General features: G+C 38.2%; 1 protein-coding gene across 3 annotated transcripts in view; it reads right to left on the bottom strand.

Moving 5' to 3' along the window:
* Positions 1 to 19,227: 19,227 nt before the first annotated feature.
* Positions 19,228 to 21,016, bottom strand: part of LOC127641204 (poly(rC)-binding protein 4-like) — a 108,398-nt gene continuing 106,609 nt past the window's right edge. For 2 of the 3 annotated variants that reach the window (XM_052124024.1, XM_052124025.1), the window contains one exon: positions 19,228 to 20,535. In XM_052124024.1, the coding sequence (XP_051979984.1) occupies positions 20,211 to 20,535 (325 nt within the window). In that variant the 3' untranslated portion in view covers positions 19,228 to 20,210. Of the gene's footprint in view, positions 20,808 to 21,016 lie in introns of all 3 variants that reach the window. The other variant, XM_052124026.1, reaches the window with a different exon arrangement.

The raw sequence follows: 21,016 nt of genomic DNA, 5'->3' as shown, positions 1-21,016 counted from the left end.
ACTGACCCCGAATCAGCTGCTGTAAGCCCTATGATCCATGCAAAGCATCCTGGAGTCTTTTTGGGGCAGGTGTTCCAGCATGGCTTCCTAGAAAAGCTCCCTGGATATGGTGCAACCACAACATAACCAGCAGCCACGGTGACTCAAACGCCTGTCAGATGATGTCAGCTGAGCCTGGGCTTTCCATTCTGTCAAGCAGGCTGGCAGCCGAGGGGCTTTTGGCCATCGCATATATCTGAGACATACCAACGTTATCACTTTTAAACATTGTTATACAACTACAAAGAAAGCTGCTCACCGCTGTCCAGATCTTATGGCACTGTCTCAAAAATCCAACTCAGTTAAGGCAGAGACAAGAGGAGGAATCTCCCTGAAACAATTGCTGGCTGTTTTGTCCCAATGAGATTGCTGGTATATTTTTAACCATGAAGCACCAGGCACAATAGAACAGGCTGTGTGGCTCGTTAGAGATACAGCGTCTAAACAGACTTCTGTCTTATTGCAGATGGGTAAATATCACGAAACATGTTCAGGTCTCATATGACCTTGTCAAGTTCTTGGCAGATTTCATGACAATCACTTAGATGCTTCCTTTGTCAAATTATCTTGATTGCAAATGAAAGAAAGACATATTCAGTGATTAACTATATTTAAAAAAAAGAGATGTTCACATTTAATAAAACCCAAGAAGCAATTTTAAGTTATATGTCAAATTAAATAACACTTTTTAGGTGGTCTTAGAGGAAGTGCATGGACCCCATCTCTAATTAGAAATAAATGTTAATAAAGATCATGCTTTACAACTGGGATACTGTCATAGGGGAGCTGTTTGAACTTATACAGTGGTGAGGGTTTAAAAAGCATAGGCAGTCTATAAAACAGTTATTAGCCGCAATTAAGCTTATGTAATTACGAGTCAATGAACTCATGCCAAGTCAATGCTTTAATTAATATAGTTGTTTGATGAAGCCCTATTGTGACGAGGTAGGCGAGGAATGAGGATCTATATGCAGCTTTATTAAAGAAAACAAGAAAGCACAGAATCAATCAAAACACAGGGAACCTAGCACAGAGCATAACAAAACATGTAAGAACTGACAAATAAACTGGAGGAAACAAGGGCTTAAATACACAAGGGAACAAACAAGGGAACGAGGAACACCTGGGGAAACAATCAGGGAATGAGAAATAATCAGGGAGAACCAATCATAAAATGAAACTACAAAAACCTAACAGGAAACAGGAACTAAACAAGAACTTCAACATTAAAGAACAAAAACAAAAGACTACAGGGAATATGTGACACCTATAACCCAAACATAGAATCGCATCAAAACTACATTTATAGTTGAATGTCCTTAGAATGTTGATCATCAGTAATGCTTTAACCCTTTTGCATGTACGATCAAACCAGTGTGATTATACTAGGCTGGGCTCAGACACGTACGATCAAACTGGTGTGATCTGCGTTCCTGCAGCTGTTTACCAGCAAAAGATGATTGAAACGATTGTCATAATGAACCATGCTCAAAAAGTCTTTTCAACATCACAATATCTTAAGTTATAAACATTTAAACAATCATTCAATAAAAGTTACTGCCATTATTGTCGGATGCAGCGATGTGGCCATGTTTACTGAAGTCAAACAAAGAATATACAAATTAGTCAATCCACTCGAGCCTTCTCCAATTCCATCCGTCACTCTTTCCAACCACTTCCGGTACTGGGAAAGTGGAAGGGCTTGGTTTTTTGAACCGTCTATGCTTCTAATTGTCCTGTTTCATTGACCTCATGTTTTCCCCACAGCAGAAGACCCAGAAGTGTTTCTAATCCCTGCTCTCCCCCTTCATCATTGCTTGCCTTTTGCGAACAAAGCCGCATCACTTAAAAAAACAAATTTATTGAAAAAAAAAATAATACATATAGTCTCTGGTAATAAAACAGCAATATCACCTTTTCAAGATTTATAAATAGAAAAAACTATTTTGTCGAATTTTGCCGCATCCCACTGTGTAGCACATTGAAGTTAAATGGAATTTTGTTAATAAACATGGTGTGCGGTCATACAGTGATGTCACATGAAACAGGGAAGGCTACATTGAAAGTCCCAAGAGCACAGTGGTCTCCATAATACTTAAATGGAAGAAGTTTGAAACAACCAGGACTCTTCCAAGAGCTGGCCGCCCAGCCAAACTGAGCAATCGGGGAAGAAGGGCCTTAGTAAGAGAAGAGACCAAGATCCCGATAGCCACTCTTGTTCAGCTCCAGAGATCATGTTTGGAGATGGGAGAAACTTGCAGAAGGACAACCATCACTGCAACACAACCATAAGACATGAGATTCATATGCCATTGCCTGAACCTTGGACTGAACCTTGGCCGGTTGAACTACGAAGCACCTCACTGATCTTGGCCTGCATCACCTTGGTCTAATGATGGACAAAACTCTTAAAATGGAATACACAGACTATCAATAAATTGCCAACAAAATGAAATGAATGACAATAAAATGCAAAGTAATCTCTTCAGTAATCAAAATACATTTTGAATGTAACTATTCTAAATACAGATGATTTAAATTATAACTGTTGTGGAATACAGTTACTTATATTTTGTATTTTAAACGCGTAATCCCGTTATATGTATTCTGCCCCAACCCTGTATATATATATACACACATTATGGGGGCCAAACAGAAAATAATCTGAAAATATAGTTGTAATTCTGAATATATAATTGTAAGTCTGAATATATAAATATAAACCTGAATATATATATATATATATATTTCAGTAAATACAGTATAGAGTCAGAGTGAGCTTTTTTTGCCACATACAAGGTATTTGTCTTGGTGACAGCAACATCCAGTGCACAAACAATACAACAACAAGTCAGGGATAATAAAAGACAAAATAAAAAGTGAATAGAAAATATAAGTATATATAGAAATACACAATAAGACATGCTACCCAGGCCCCCCTAAAAAAATTATACTCTTGATAATACTGTTTGTATTTTTTCCTGTAAAAATATCTAAAAGGGGGGAACTGTTCTTGTGCCTGACTGTTGCTCAGTGCTCTGTAGCACTTTATTCTAAATACCGATGATTTAAACCGGCCTTAAGGCAACAGTTTTAAAGTGTAACATTTTATTAGAAGTATCAACAGAAAAAGTAATCTTATTACAGTAATAGAATAGAATAGAATCCTTTATTTTGGTCACACATTATGCACACAGTTTTTTGCATATATACAGTGAAATTTATTAGTTTTCACATATCCCAGCTAAGCTGGGGTCAGAGTGCAGGGTCAGCCATGATACAGCACCCCTGGAGCAGATAGGGTTAAGGGCCTTGCTCAAGGGCCCAACAGTGGCATCTTGGTGGTGCTGGGGCTTGAACCCCCAACCTTCTGGTCAGTAACCCTGAGCCTCAACCACTAAGCCACCACTGCCCCATTTTTCACATATTCCAACTAAGCTGGGGTCAGAGCGCAGGGTCAGCCATGGTACGGCGCCCCTGGAGCAGGTGGGGTAAAGGGTCTTGCTCAAGGGCCCAACAGTGGCATCTTAGCAGTGTTGGGGCTTGAACCCCTAACCTTCAGGTCAGCAACCCACAGCCTTGACCACCAAGCCACCACTGCCCCTTGACAAAATGACAATGACAACAATGTTACAGACTGACTCTGCTGATTTAGTGTATTATTTGTTTGTATACAGAAAAAGCTAAGATTTCCAAAGACAACTTAGTATTTGACACCTATAATTAAGTGTATACAGACACCAGAACAGCTGTACATTAAAAGTTGTGGTCCCGGTGCTCCACCTCCTCCTGTTTCAGTACCCTGATTGAGCCTGGTTTCTGATTGTCCTCCTGGCAGGCATGTCCCTCTGGGACACTGGAAAGGAAACTTCACAGGCCTTTGATATGAGGTGTAGACTTTTACGGTATAGAACTGAGGATCACTATTACTGAGAGAGAGGGAGGGGAGGGGTTTGGTGTCGGCACAAAGAAATGTCATTCAGCCCGGCTTCGAAAAGGAGCCTTTAGTCCTTTAAAAGGCTTGTGTTGATAACCAGGTCATTCAGTAGTGCCTTTCACAGTTTGTTTTGCATGTAGTGAATGAGAGGCAGTTGGTACATTATGTATGTATATAGCTTGATAAATAGCTTGTGTGCTCTATGGACTGTTGTAAATGAATGTTTGGGATAGGCCTCTTATCACAAGACGAATGGATAATCAGTTAACATGTAAAGACCTCTGGAATTAGGCATGTTTCACACTGCAGGCACAAGCTGCGTATATTTATTTTTCATCCTATATTAACATGTTACAGCATTCACATTGCATACTAAAGCAGCACGCCACAACAAAGCAGAAACATAAGGGCAAGCAGATTTCCGGCACTTAATGTGTTGAACTCAGCAGACAATAAGTAAATCTGAATTAATTCAGATTAACCATTAAAAGATGATTAAGCAGTTTATAGCTATATTTGTAAGTCATATTTGACAGCATCACAACCCGGCCGTGCCCTCCGCCCTGTCACAACATGGTATAGCAAAATCTCTACTGGTTGACACGGACCCACTCTATATTAGGTGTCTTTAACTTCTCAATTTAGTATCATAAACATCCCTTTGTTTCCTATATAGAGCCTCAGATCTATTATGCAACAGAAACACTGGCAGTTTTTTTTTTTCATTGTCAAGCTACAGTTTTCATCAGTTTGTCCAAGTACAGTGACACAATGTGTAACAGTCGAATATTTTGAAGGAAGAACATAGAGGTGGGTTAAATACATGTCAGGCATGTATGGGCACATGCCAAGCTGCAATTGCATTACTAAGATCTGTTAGTCAGATTCCAAGAGTTTACATGACATTTCAAAGAGAAGTTATTGTTTTTTTCAGACTGAAATTGAACTTTTAAAGTGCAAGTAAATGGATTAGTGTTAAAGCACAATGCTAAAGTTGCAATTACATTGTGCTTTGTGCTATTCACTTCCATGGCAAGTGCCTCCTTATAACCCAGGGATGTGCTTTTTTTAAAGAAAAGGAGGGACTTAAATACATTTTTGTGTTAATCAGCATTATTCCACAAATAACTTGGGTTGAGATGAACTTGTATTCCTTTCAATATATTAACTATCACAAGTGCCTTTAAATCTGAGGGCTGATTTACTATACCTTCCTGATTGGACACACGTTAGCATGTTTGTCATTGGTGAGTCTTTTGTGCTTTTATCATTTTGTTCTGCTGAAAATTGTGGGCGTGGGGCACTGGGAGCAAATTTAAGAAAGATAAGTTCATAAATATTAATGAGTTTGTGATGCTATTACTTAGCCTGTTTAAAGCAATAGGTCACATGACCTAATTAATATTAATGCACAAACCTGGAAGGGGTGCCTTCACCAAGGGCCCCATGGAGGTTTATTGAAAGCAAAGTATAAAATGAAACAGCAACCTAGAGATATGGTTGATAGATGCTAACTTGTTTTGAATCTGGAACATTCCATTAAGATCCTGAAAATAAAATGTCCAGTAATTCCACAAAATGTATTGCACAATGCTTCCTGTTTCCTGCTAATGCGAAAACATTACACTTTTAGCCTATACTTACTATAATTAATATGCTATTAACTTCTTTCTTGCTATTATCTAATTTCAATATTTAGCATTTATGAAGTATACATTCATTGTTTTGTGAATTGTGATGACAAACTACCAAATCCTTATATAACAGGTCAAAAACTTAAAATCCTCTTTAAAATATTACACCCGATGGGTATGCAATATCAATCCAACTTCCCTCCTTCAATTCAAGAGTTTAAATGTGTTCTACATACATTTAAAAATCACATCATCACACTGCAAAAATGAATGAAACCCAGGTCTTACAGGTTAACAGGTCTTCTGAACAAATTCCACTATAATGCCTTTGATCCTCTGGTTTTGATCTTGGAGAAATCTAGGCTAAACCTTTAAAAGTTAAAGGTTCAAAGTTCAAAGTTTTATATATGAAAGTTCACCGTAAAAAAAGTTATTGTCTCTCAAAAGTAGGAGTCGACTCTGAGTCAATTTAATGAATCGTTTTTTCCAATGAGTCATTTTCCTTTTCGTTGTGACGCCAAGATCGAAAAATTATCAAATTGGTCACGCCCACTCATTGCGCGCGCAGACACCAGGGAAAACTTTAAAACATCATGTCGACAACAAGACGCTGTGTTCTCAAGTGCGTATCAAAAGCGACCTTTTTTTCGCTGCCCAGGGACGAGCATGTGAAGAATCAGTGGCTAGAGTTTATATTTACAACTATACCACACAAGTATAGCCCGAACCTTGTGCTGTGTTCGCCTCATTTTAATGACGATTGCTTTACGCACATGAATGCTTTCAAGTGTGGATTCGCGAGCCGGTTGATACTGAAGGAAGGTTCAGTACCAAGTTTATTTGGATCAGCTTCCTCCTCTGAATCACAACCTGTAAGTATTATTAATAATTGTTGCTTTTATGTGTTTTTTAGCATGCTTAATAAGTATTTGTGTGTGTTGTGTACGTTACGCTCAGTGCAGCTTCTAGGTCTCCAATGTCAATTTTTTTTTAAATATGTGAAATGTTTGTCGATGTTATTGGAGTTGTCATAAAGAATAGAGCAATAACTTGTAGTAATGCAGTGCTTTACCAATATGTTTATGCGTTGGGCTAACGCAAACAATAACTGATTGGGTGTTTACCACCGAACTTTGGGCTATGATCTAATTTTCAACACTTAACAAGCCATAATCCATTAATGGTGATGGGCGTTCCGTTTCCGACAATCTCTGCACAGATTATACCAATCACAACTGACTGGGTCATCTGACCAATCACCGCAGATTAGCGTCACGCAAAGGAGGGGTTTGGAAAAATGAGTCATTGAACGAATCATTTGGGAGTCGGTGAGCAAATCAGGTAAACATAAATGCATATTATAAGACAACAAAAGTGTTTTTTGTCATTACATGCATGTAAAACTGTTGTTGGGGACTCCCAAAACAATATTAGGAACATTTTAAATGCCATAATAGGTGCCCTTTAATGTTGTGTCCCATGATGTCTCTTGCTGTATCCTTGGTCAAATGAATGACTGTGTGCTGTTGCTCTTATGTGAACTACATCAAGCACAGCATAGTTACAGAACCTTTCTGACTAGTGATGAACCAATATAAAACTTTTGGCCAATACATATACCAATTTTAACAAAAACTATAGACCGATAATGCAACTTACCCTATTTTGTCATCAGATCACTCTTATGCTTAGGAATGATTAAAAAATGCACAAAGATGTACAACAGCTTTTTCACTGTTCTAACAATAAATCATTTGCATAGAACATTAGATCACAGGACAGGCCAAAATGTTAAAGAGAGCCACAGTGAAGGATAAAAGGATAAAACATAGAAAAAAATGGGGGCCTGGGTATTGAGACTGACTACCACCCATGGTGTTAGAGTTACCTTGTCTTGTTTTACCGTTGCCCCTTTGGTTTCCATTTTTCAGCTCCATTGTCTCACTAGTCTATTGTTTAAAGAACTACACTTCCCAGTATCCACCTGTCATCATCACTGCCGTTTTGTGTCATTGTTCACACCTGTTTATCATTTGTAATCATCCTGTCCTTGTGTATTTATATCCTGGTTTTTGGTTCAGTCCTTGTCTTTCGTTGAATGTTGTTAACCCGGTGTGTGTTCCCTGCCTGTGTTTTCTGTGTTATGTTTATTTCCCCATTGAGGGTTTTCCTTTGTGTTTTTGTGTTTCAATAAAGTAAAGCTTGCACTTAGATCCGCTCTCCTCATCTGCCTTCGTTGTCTGCATTCGTAATCCAGGGCGTGCTGAGTGACTCCAGCCAGGTCTCCTATGCAACCAAATTGCCCGGTTGCTAGGGAGGGTAGAGTCACATGGGGTAATCTCTTCGTAGTCGCTATAATGTTGTTCTCGCTCTCGGTGGGGTGCGTGGTGAGTTATGTGTGGATGCTGTGGAGAATAGCAGGAAGCCTCCACACGCACTATGTCTTCGCGGTAACGCGCTCAACAAACCACATGATAAGATGCGTGGATTGACGGTCTCAGACGCGGAGGCAACTGAGATTCGTCCTGAGCCGAGTCACTATACCATCATGACGATTTACAGTGCATTGGGAATTGGGCATTCCAATTTGTGGAGAAAAGGGGAGAAAAAAAAGATAGAAAAAATTACTAAATATGATAATATGATGATTAATATATATAAAAAAGCTTTACTTCTTCAAAGGCTGCGTTTTAAACTCTTAAAACAGAAGTGCAGAAATGTTTTAGGTTTAGTAACACAGCCATATTACAATTTCAGTCTTAATTAAATCAATCATGCAGCATTAATGAATATCATACAGATATAATTAGCAGTCAAAGTCTGCTGGTTTCAAAGCATTTTGGCCGATTTTCCCTCATCATGTAGCCTATAGATAAGTGCTGTTTGCACAACTGTCATGTTAATTTATGAAGTTCTCGAGAACGAGACGGAATAAAAATATATACTACAAAGTATTACATGTTACAACCCTTATACATAGTGTAGTCTGTTATTGTTTTTACAAAGTGTGTTTCACATTTTCATACTTATTACAAATATGCCGACGGTTAATAAATGACTGATAAATGTTGGTAGCCGATACAGTGGTGCATCCTTATTTCTGACACTTTTGTGATGTCATTAGGGGCATGGAATCTAGTCAAAGTTTACATAAGCCTTTATTCACAAGTATTTGAATAAATGAGAGTGAATCACTTTATTCACTCTCCTTTCCACCAATAACTTGTGTGTGGTGAGCGTTCTGGCCCACTATAGCTGCTGTTGCATCATCCAGGTAGATGCTGCACACTGGTGGTGGTTGAGGAGATTTCTCTATACTATGTTGTGGCAGGGCGGAGGGCGGGGCCAGGTTGTGATCCTCCGCAGTCGACCTTTATCCCTCACGGAGGCTTAATTAGCCTAATACGGGACCGGGTGTGTAGGATCACGACCCGTCCCCGCCCTCCGCCCTGCCACATATGTAAAGCACTTTGAGTGCCTAGAAATTATTATGACTCAAATTTAAATGTCCAGTTGCCAAGGATACACTCATGTCAGAAACTATTTGAAAACTTAAGTCAGTCTTGCAACTGTCATAAAAGTTTAAAATTTAGGCCAGAAACATTTTCCACCATCACTCCGAACCAGGGCTCAACAATAAGGTTGGGTCGGTACAGCATTTCGAAATTTTACTTGCCCTGCCAAAATGCTCATTTTTGGTAGATATCAGCATATTGCATATTGCATGAAATGCATTCACTGGCTCAACCAATGCCATGAAGTATATTGCTTAACCATCTGTTTGTCTGACCAATGGCACAGGAGGAGAGGTAGTAGGAGTGTGGAAGGAGTGTTCGGGGAAACTTCATTTTTCCAATTACGTTTAGCGACACCAATAGTGCAGAAATTGCACACAGATCGATACAATCTATGCCTCTCTATTAACTTTTCAGAAATCGTTTCATGTTATGATTGGATGCTGGTCTGTGTTTGGCTTATTAATGTGCACTGAGAGTTGCTGCTGTCTCTATTTATTTTTTAAATATAATTTCATTTTCTTGTTACAGTCTTAAATATTTTACAAGCTTTCGCATTCTTTCTCGGGAAGGACACAATGACCCCAAAATAATTCCTTTCTGGATAGCTTAGGGATAAAAATACACTCTGCTTTTTGTGTAATGGGTTGAGCTGAATTTCAGTTTCCTCTGAATTTAATCCCAGTTTGATTTTTTTTCCAAGTGCATGCCTTTTATCCACATGCCAAGCCCACTGGTGTCAGCTCCTACCACAGCCAATTGGCTATCACTGTATAATTACTGGCTTCCGTTTCACAATGCTTTGTCTCTTTAACTGTTGGTGAATTGTGATTTATTATTCCACTCGCTGACTGTAGCAGGTAATCGCTTGCATAATTACTCTCTTAAAGTATCCGCCTCAGTCCCTGGACAGTTGACATCAATGGACAACCATGAACCTGGTTGTTTTTGCAAAATGTCTTGGGTTGTTGTGTGTGGGCAACACCAAGTTTCTTTGTGAGAGATTGTGAGAGACTGTGTTTAGGGTGTCATCACACCCCCAGCCACCTTTCCTCGACTGAAAAATGCACACTAACACACACACACAGGCGGCATATCCCCGCCTGTTAGAATTTGTTTGTGTTTGAGCAGCTGCTGTGAGGTGTAAGCTTTATTCATAGACTGCTTTCATCTCAAGCAACGTTGCATTAAGTGGCGTTATGTCAAGCCGCCAGATGGGCGGCGCTCTCAGGCCAGGTTGAGCTGAGCTAGAAAGATACAGGAATGGCTGATGTGTCAGCATGTTATTATAGCTGACATTGTTTAGCGTACAGATGAATTTTGGCGATCGCTGGAGAGATGAGTCGACTATTCTCAAGGGCCCTTTGCTCAGAAATTAAAATCCACCATCTGCAATGAGTGACACAACAGAGACTTGTTCAAACAGAGTGGGCATGTTTTATTTTAGATGGCTTATTTTAACGGCCCACTGCGCAATTGTTTTTTAATTAGCTTTGAAGTTAAACCTCTATGCTTTGATAGAACAGAAACATCTTCTAATGACAATGTGTTGGAACTGCCAAATGAATGATAAGACAAGCTGATTTATATTATGTGGAAGAAGAATGTGCGATAAGTGGCTAATTCTAAAATAGAACATTTTCATTCTGAAATCCAAAATTCAAAGCTGTTGTAAAATAGCAGGTAGACTCACACCTGTAATGTTATTACCCTTACTTAATTAAATTTGAGAGTTTTCACAAGCATATTGAGCCAACGTCATTTAATTAAATAAGGTCAAATTCATGTAATAAAGTAGTTTTAACAACTTTATTAGGTTAGTCAAACTCAATTTAATGGTGTTTATTTTAATAAAATTACTTTATTATCTTATTAATCATTGGAGAAACTGTTGCATTGTCAATTTGATCGCAACTTCTTATAAAGCTAAGCAGCACTTTAATCAAACATCACTTCAAGTGAAAGTCTCTCCTCAAACTAAGCACAAGCGCCATTCTTTGCCACAATGTAACCCCCAAATCTCCAGCATAACAGACACTCTTCTTAATTACCAATATAACAGAAAATTAAACATCCATACAATAACACTTAATCTCAATATTTGTTCACCCCATCCAGTCCCATGCTAAAAAAGCTGGGAAATGGAAATCCCCTGCTCAGTTTCATCATTGCTATAAAAAGTATTTTTATAAAAAGTATGCACTTGACTGCACAGAAATCTATAGGATGCACCCATATTTAGTGAATAACTTAACCTCCATTACACTGCCTGTCTGCAGTGGTCTCAGAACAGTTTGCTGATTTTTTAAAGTGGCATATCAAACTACACTAGAGATACTACTCTTTATAACTAAACAGGATTCAATGAAAAAACTTGAATGGTGAGCTCTGCGCACTTTGCTAGTTTTTAATACTTTTGTATCATAAACCGGTGAGATTTGATACACCCTGTTCCATATCTGTTCTATCAAGGTAATATGTCAAAGAATTTAAATTCCTTGGGCTCTGGAGACATTAAAAGACACTTACGTGCTCAAGCTGATACCCCTGGCAGGGCCGCAGACCGGGTACTCAGTTTGGACGGTGCGGTGGGAGAGATTCAGCATCAACTGTCGAACATGTCAGCAATGCTGGCGAAGGTTGTTGCTGACATGGAGGTCTTGCTGTAATACGTCAATCGATCACTGCCATAGTGACTAAATTCTCTGAGTTGGTTACAAGAGTGTGGGTCATCGTGAAACGGATCGATTATCTGGAGTCATCGGAGAGGGAATTAGATGCTAACCCGCTTGCGACCAAGATGGATTTGGAGCGCGTTTGGGAAAAGTTGGAAGACCTTGAGAATCGTAATCGGTGATACAATGTCTGAATTGTTAGAATTCCTGAGATCGAAGATGTCCGAGATATGGTGAAATTCCTAGACAAGCTCTTTCCTTGTCTGCTCGACATAACAGGCCATAAGCTGGAAATTGAGCGAGATCACAGAGTTCTGGCTCTGAGATCCTCTTGAGGGAGACAGGCCCGATCAATTCTGGCCAAATTTCTGAGATCATCTGATAAAGATCTTGTGTTACATGAGGCAAGGAGTAAAGGAATGCTTTCTTGGAAGAATCACAGCATTGTCTTGTTCCTGCGAATTCAACAAGAGAGAAACGTGATTGATTCAAGGAATGCAAGAAACTCTTGCATCAATGGAAGGTTGATTTGGCACTGATGTTCTCGAACAAATTGAGAATAGTAAAGTAATACATGCCCACATCAAGCGATGTCTGACTAAGTCAATGACTAAGTAAGTTATCTGTGGTTCTCATGTTACAGCCGAGTGGACCTGACTCACTGAACATTCACTTAACTCTCTGAGGAACTGAGTGCCTTTTTGTTTCATTTTGTGTTGTTACACCTAGCGGATAGAGTTTGTTTTGTGGAATAACACTCCTTCAGCACAGTTTGTGGATGAATCTGCACGTTCTTTGTGCTTAAGCCTCCTAGTGGATGGAGTTTGTTTTGTGGAATATTTTTTGCAAACATTGGAGTGAGTGGGTCATTTTACAGCCGAGTGGGCCTGACTTACTGAACATTCGCTTGATCCTCCGAGGAAACTGGGTGCATTTTTGTTTCTTTTTGTGCTGGTTCCGCCTAGCTGCTTTTTCGGGACAGTGTTGAGAATGAATCTGCACGTTCTTTGCGCTTATGCCTCCTATTGGATGGAGTTTTTTTTTTTTGGAATATTTCTTCCAAATATTTGAGTGATTAGGTCATCTGCTGCACTCATGCCATCTCACTGAACATTGGTTTGACTGCCCGAGTTTGTTTTATAGATTATTTTCTGCTGTGTAATTCTGTCTAGAAGCACTGGACTTGAACAATTCGATGGAAAAGTTGTCGCGGAGACTCTCCTAGGCGTACTTGGACTGTTTGAGTTTAGAGGCATGGATGCCGGTTGGCAATGTCCTGCGTGGGGTTAATGCACACATTTTTCCTTTTTGTTTTTTTTTGTTTTTTTGTTTTGGGGGATGTTCGGGGGTCTTTATAATTTTATTTCTGAAACACAATCTATTTTTTCTCTTACGTCAAAATGTAAAATGTTAATTATCAGTGGATTGTCTCTCTGGGTTGGGTAAAAGAAGAAAGGTTATTTCTTTTCTTGATATAGAAATATGATATAGTGTTCCTTCAAGAAATGCATCTTTCTCCACAGGAAGCTGAAACATTTGGGAAGATATGGGGTGGACATGTTTTATTTAGTGCTGGCTCAATTAAGAGCAGGTGAGTCTTTGTTATAAGTAAGATAAGTTGATAAGTAAGCATCTACAATTCAAATGTCTCAAACAGAGCAATGATAAATTAGTCATTATTGTTTTAGCAGATATTCAGGGGCAAAGTCTTGTTTTGGCTAATATTTAAGCACCTAACGCTGATGATCAAGGCTCCTAGTGGATGGAGTTTGTTTTGTAGAATATGTTTTGCAAACATTGGAGTGAGTGGGTCATTTTACCTTTAGATAGATCTTGAAGGGATGTTGCAAGCCGCTGGCACCCCTCATGATATTATATTGGGAGGAGACTTTAATCTTTTGATGGTCTCCATCCTTGATCATAGTGAAGCAAAAGTGTGTAAGCACCCTGGAGCAACAGTGATGCTTCATAGAATGTGTAAAAATCTAGGTCTTACAGATATTTGGAGACTTTTGAACACATCTGGTAGGGACTATAAAAAAAATGTCATCAGTCCATAAGATTTATTCTCGAATATATATATTTTTTTATATCTAATTCCCTCATTTCATCAGTTGTGGATTGCTCAGTTTGAAACATTTAAGCCTCAGATCACACCCTGGTGAGTTTAGAGGTGTTGCCACATACAGAGAAAATGAAATCATATCGTTGTTGCTTTAATGTATCCCTTTTGCAAAATCCTGAATTCCAACAAATGTTAAAGGCTGAAATCATTTGAGACCAATCTTCTGTAGTCGTGGCTTGAGAGGCCCTTAAGGCGGTTCTTAAGGGCCGGATCATACAGTATTACTCATTCATCAAAAAATACAAAGCACAAGAACTCATGGAGTTGGAAGGGAATATTAAAAGTGCCCAGGCAGAGCTGAAGTGCTGAATGTTGTCTGATGGCCTCAGAGAATTGACCTGATTGAAATACAGATATAAAACTATTTTGTTAGGGAAGGTGGAGTTTTGGCTATTCAGGACAAGACAGTGATACTTTGATTGGTGGACAAAGCAAGAAATCTTCTGGCTAGATATATAAATCAGAGAGAGTCTTTTTCTACCATTCCCTCAGTGAAATCTGCTGGTGGTGAAAATGTTACCTCGACTATTGATATTAATAATGCTTTTAAGGTATCCTATCTTGATCTCTATAGTTCCACATCTTCATCTACTGATGAAAATATTAGAAACATTGTGAAACCATTAGAACTCTCTAAACTGATGATGGAGTAAAAGAATTCTCTTGATTCTGAGATAACCTTGGAGGAGCTTGGCGAGGTAATTAAGGCCTTGCCTACAGGCAAGTCTCAAGAGCCAGATGGCTTTACCGCTGAATTGTTTTAGATCTTATGCTACATAACTGGCTCTACTTTTGCTAGAAGTTTATATGGAATCATTAAAGAAATGAAAGCTTCCGCCAACCATGACACAAGCCCGGATTAGTCTGATCTCTTATACATATAGATCAGGTGGGGTTTATTCGATAACATTAGGCATTTCATCAATATCACATGGTCAGTGGCAAATGATCAGACTCTGGTTGTTGCCATCTCACTTGACACCGAAAAGGCATTTGATATGATATTTAAGATTTTGGAAATATATGGTTCGGGAATACTTTTACTGGATGGATTAAGTTACTTTATAGACACCCTTTATCAGCCGTGATAAGAAAGATGATTTTCCAGGGGTTGTTTTTTTGTTTACTTTGCTTTACACAGATGATATTTTATTATTCGTCACCGACCCTACTAGATCTATGCCTTTCCTCCACAGAATTATTAATTCCTTTTCTAAGTTCTCGGGATACAGAGTTAATTGGCCGTGTACTGCCTGGTATTGGCTTTTCAGCCAGGTGCCTTTCAGTGGCCCAAGCAGGGCCTTAAGTATTTGGGTATTTTATTACCAGCACATTTTTTGTGATTTAGTTAGAGTTCATTTGACCCTTTAATAAAAAAAATTTGAGCAATGTGAGCAGGTGGGCATTTACATTTATCTATGATTGGGAAGGTTAATGTTATTAAACTGAGATGTACCCCTCTCTTATTTTAAGCAATTTGATAGCAAGGTGAAGTCCTTCATTTGGAATGGTAAACATCCCAGATTACAATTCAGTATGCTGCATAGGCCGATTGACAGAAGTGGGCTAGGCCTACCCAAGAGGTTGTTTTTAGTATTATGCGTTTGGTCTGAGACATTTGGCACATTGGACGCTTCCACCTGAGATTGCCCCTCCATGGTTTTGTATTGAACAGGAAGTTCTTGCCCCTATTTCGCCATTTCAAAGCCTTTCTATCAAACTAATCAGAGTAGTTAAGTTGCACCCTGTTATCTCACATTTGCACTCGGTATGGACAAAAGTGTCCAGAGTGTTTAATTCAGACATTTATTTAAATGTTACCTCGAGCATATGGCTGAACCCAAAACTATGTATTGATAAGTCCCCTTTCTGCTGGTCAGAGTGGATTGTGAGGGGGGTTACTACACTTAGTGACCTATATGAGAGTGGAGTGTTGAGATCCTTTGGATATTTGATTCAACATTTTGGGATTCCCAGATCTCAGTTTTTTAGGTATTTACAGATGCACCACCTGCTCTGTACTATTTTTGTGAGTAGCATACACACCCCTAAAGTGGCAGATACTATGATAGTGGTGATTACTGCTTTTGGAACAGGTCATGAGGCATCAGTGTATTTCTCCCTGCTAATTCAGAGTTTGTTAGATAGAGCTTTAACTTCTATCAAGGGAATATGGGAGAAAGATTTAAAATTGGTATTGGAGGAGGGAGTGTGGGCTAAGATTAAAAAAAAAACGTCAGAAGATGGAGACACAATCCATGTTTTTGAGTGGTGTGTTACGATCCAAGAATTTTAGTTGAAGTTTCAGAGTTTTGTGTGTGAAGTTTTGGGCACTCAATTTTTGTTCTGCCCCAGACTCTGTATTTTGGCGATGGGGTGGTCATCAATGGAGAATAAGCATATCAAAAAGTGGGTCTTAACCAGCGTCATGATCGACAGACAAATAGTTTTAAGAGGATGGAAGTTGGCTGGAGCACCCCCATTTCAGGATTGGTGCTCAGAGATGGACAGGGTGGTGGCTTTTGGAGAAGGGCCATCTAGAATACTGGGAAATTTTGACTTGTTTGTGGGAAAATGGGGCAAATATCTGGTGTTTTTGGAGGGCTCTTTGGGAGGGACAGTGGAGAGAGAGGTGTAGTTGTTATGTGTGTGATTATTACATATTAAGTTTTTTATTTGTGTGTGTGTATCTATAATCATGTGTGACCACTGGGGTGTTCTTGGGTAATAGAGGGGGTTAAGTATTGATTCTGTTTGTATATGTTTTGCTTTTATATATTTAATATGTGAATCAATAAAAAAAAATGATAATCACAAAAATCTATTTCTTACAAGAGGCACTTTTGTTGGCGCTGCATCCATAGGAGCGCTTCAAGGAAATCAACGGCATGCTGTTGTGTCATGTGACTTGTTGCGGCAGATGTTAACCCTTTAAATGACAGTCTAGAGTCTTGTGAACAATATTCAGTCAGTTTTTATTCAATTAAATTATGCGTTGCATATAGCGAAGTCAAAATACACGTGGGGTCGCACGAGGATACAGTTGAAGTTTCGCTTACTGGCCCCTGGAGAAAACAGAAATTCAAGCTTGAATTGCTCAGAAATCTTCCTTATTACGGTCCGGTAACATGATAAATTGCGTACATCTTTTTATGCATTATTTTTATATTATTAATTGCACAGAGTTAATGCGTTAAATCAACAGCCCTAATAATAATTTGAAAAGAACTAGTAAAATGCTGTTTAAAATGGTTTTAGATGGGGTATATAGCATGCCACATCTCATTTCAACTTCCCAGGAGTATGTAATGTCAACCACCCTTATAAAAGCAATAAAGGCCATTCATTTTTACCTTGATTAAATGTTTGTTAAAGCATGGCCGAGCAACACCCCTACCTGCAGCAAAATCACCGTAACACATGGCCATGAGTGGATTATTGCTTTAATTATACACATTGTGCATTAGGGCTTACATATTAAGGTATTTTATTTATTTAAAGTTCAAATGCTTATTAGTTTCAGCTTTTTAAAAAACAAAAGATTCTAAATAGTTAGTAATTGACTTTTCTGGCAAACAAATTACCGTACGATTAAAGTCAACATTTATTTCACACAGCGGAGAGAGAAAAGAAAAGACAGGATTACATTAATATAGTATTGTTTTTATTCATTTGTATGGCATAGATGAATGGAAATAAAACAGTTGCATTTATGCCAATGCTGACAAACGAAAAAACTCCAATCAACAAATCCAAACAACAGACCTCAGATAATTCAAGAATCTGAACAGTTTTCAAAACCTTTCTAGTCAAAGACTATAGTGGAAATATCACTGTGAAGTGCCACAATGCATTTAATTTCCACACTGTGTAATTTCAAATAGGGTGTGAAAGGGTGGTTATGTGTTAGGCTATGGAATGGGAAATATGGATATAATACAACATATAGGTATGTATATATATATATATTATACATGGCATGGTTCATAAATTCAAGGGCAATGTTGTCCTTGGGTTCCGTCTTTGCCAATAGCCTTTTTTCAAAGATGGTTTAAATAGGGCCACCTGTGATGCACAACACAGGATAATCGCAGAACCAACCCCCAAGAAGTTTTGCATAGACGGCAAGTTAAATTCATGCAAATGAGTGTGGGAGAGACGTTTGAGAAAAAAATATCTAAACAAAAAATAATAATAAAATAATACAGAAACGATAAAGATAAAAATGACAAACATGAATCAAGGTTACACAACATCTACCAAATGAATGAGTTAGTGTGAGTAGTCACATTACATTTTAGGACTCTAGGTTTAGAAAAATAAGTGTGATTTTTCTATATTTATTTCAAAAAGAAAACAAAGCATAGGAAGTCCACATCATATACTCCTGTGATCGAGGATAATTATGATGACTTAACTACGATGATTACTTAAAGCATGTTTATGTGTATCTGCTATGTATGAATGTTTTAGCACTCTCAATCCAATACTGTATTTCAAAACCATCACTAAACAGACCTAAGCTGTAGTTTGTCTGCTACTGTAGTGTGTGCGAGTAAGGGGCCAAGTCAACATGCAGCATTAGTTTCCGACTAGGGCAGTCACCATGCATAGTAGTCATTTTATGCCATCAGAAATGGTGAAGGAATCCCCCTGACATGGACGCTACTTTCCAAGCTTGGCCATTGCCAGCCAAGTTTTGAAATGAATTAGCTAGCTGTAGCACGTTCAGTATTTGGACACTTAATTATACCAGACTTCACCGTGGCACAATACACTTTCACAGCAGAAAACATTTCTTAGTATTTTTGTATTGTTTTCCAGTAAATCATCCTTAAAACAAGTTAAAGATGCAAGATATTAGACCTTGTTTTTGAGAATATATCTTGAATTAAGTATTTTTCTTACCTCATTGGTATTTTTAATTTTATTTTAACACATGTATGTTTAAAACAATTAAAAAAATGCTAATGTGGTTGAGAATATATTCTCTGAATATAATATTATATATATAACATTTTGATACGCAAGTTAATTTAGCTTGTTTTAACGAACTTTAGGTAATTTGTAGTGGAAAACATGACAAAAATACAGATTTAGAGGTTTAAATTGTTTTTTTTGCTATGTTCCATACAACAGTAAAGAAATACATAAAGAACTTGTAGATATAATTACACTGTATTTAAAATATTGTCAAATTTGTTCTTGGTTCCTCAGATGTGTGTCTTTGTCAGGACATGTGTAACCATGATCAAATGGAAGAAATTCAAAGACCCCCATTACAGAAAACAAACATTGACCATTAAAGAAACACTCCGCACAATAAATAAAATAAATAACATTTTTAAACTAATGTGAACAAAATGATTTTTTTTTTTTTTTTAAATAAAATAAAGTAACACAAAAGCAAGGTTTAGATCTGTTGTCATTTTAAAAACTGTTTTTTTTTTTTTTTTCATATTTTGACATCGTTTAAAGATTCCTAAAAAAAAATCAGGAAGTTGTATACAGAAGCATTCACAGACATCATTGTAGAAAAGCTGATACGTAAGAGATTAGCATCAGTCAACAGTGTTCTACATTAGAAACTATTCTGCAGGAATATTTAGTCGTTATCAATAAATAACAGTAGACATTAAACGTGTGTAAAGATTTCGGGAAAATAGGAGATTAGGAATAGTCTATGGCTTTAGCGGCTACCTCAGCCAAAAAAAACAACATAAATAAAACTAATTATGACATTGTTTTCCTACGATTTTTCAGGATAAGCTACGAAACCAAAAACACTGCAAACATTACTTTCTTAATCAGCATTTTTGTATTGTTTTACAGTTAAAATGTTGAAACATCCTTAAAACAGTACTTGATAAGCAAAATTGTGTAAGATAATAAGACTTCTTTACCGAGAATATACTTCGAATTAAGTTTTTGACAAACACAATTTCCCCATTGGCAAATTAGTTTCTTGGTTTAAGTATAAATCTAGCAAAAATTTTTGAGGTTTATGCTTAAAACAAGAAAAAAGTTGCCAAAAGCAATTCAAACTTATGATTATATTACACAATTTTTTAAATCAAAAATGTAAATTTATCTTGCGTTAAGACATTATTACTTGAAAACAAGACAAAAATACTGTTGAAGAAAATAATTTTTTTTGCAGCGAAGAAATCGGTACAGTCAGTCTATACGGCTACATCAGGCTAGAAGAGATGAACCCTGAAACTGTTCCTCTCTGGTTCATTCTCAGGAACAAGGGAGGCTCTTGGTGGTTCCTCTCGACAAGCATCAGTAGGGCGCAAACTTCTGTCGCTCGGGTTTCTTGATGCCATTGGCGTTGGAGATCTTGGCGGTGTAGGAAGCCAAGGTGCCGTGGGCAGGTGCAGCGGCAGGGGCAGAGAGTGCCAGGAAGGGGATGGATTTGATTCCCAGGAGGCTGGAGAGGGGGAGGGTATAGGGGGCTCCCAAGATAGGAGCATGGGGCAGGCCGCCCATCGCTGCCAGGGCTGCGGCAGAGGACGATGCGGGGGAAGCAGTCTGGGTGAAGCTCATGTTGAGGTCTACAGGGGTCGACATGGAGGAGGACTGGGCAGTGGATTTGGCGGTCTCTAAACTGTACAAGGGAGGGAGGAAGGGAAGGAGGAGGTGGAGGAGAGGAGGGTGGAGGGACAGGAGGAGGATAGGCGGATGGAGAAGGGTTAGAAGGTTAAATAAAAGACATGTTAAACAAAAAATTGAGAGAAATAAAAGTAAAACAAAAATCAGAAACCAAAAAATCATAAGAGAGGTGTGTTTTGCTGGTGGTTGCAACAGATTATTTGAGGGGGGACCTTGGCACTCATGGGAAAGGAGCTGTTTAATTTGGGGTGATGGCTTGGGTAGGGGCTTTGGGAAAAGAAACAAAATTATTTCAATTTCAGTAGCATTTCCTTACTCTATAGCAAGTCGTCAAAAAGATGCATTTGTCAACATGTTACTCATTGCAAATGCAGTAATGTGCGTTTGATTGTTGTAAATAATGGCATACGGTGGCCCCAAAAAAACACATTTATTCTTCTTTTGTTTTTCCTTTATGTGCATTTTGGACATTCAAA

The sequence above is a fragment of the Xyrauchen texanus genome, chromosome 50 (genome assembly GCF_025860055.1).
Source record: "Xyrauchen texanus isolate HMW12.3.18 chromosome 50, RBS_HiC_50CHRs, whole genome shotgun sequence".
NCBI classification, from domain to species: Eukaryota; Metazoa; Chordata; class Actinopteri; order Cypriniformes; family Catostomidae; genus Xyrauchen; species Xyrauchen texanus.
Note: the sequence above shows the minus strand (reverse complement) of the source record. Positions and strands in the feature narration are given on the sequence as shown.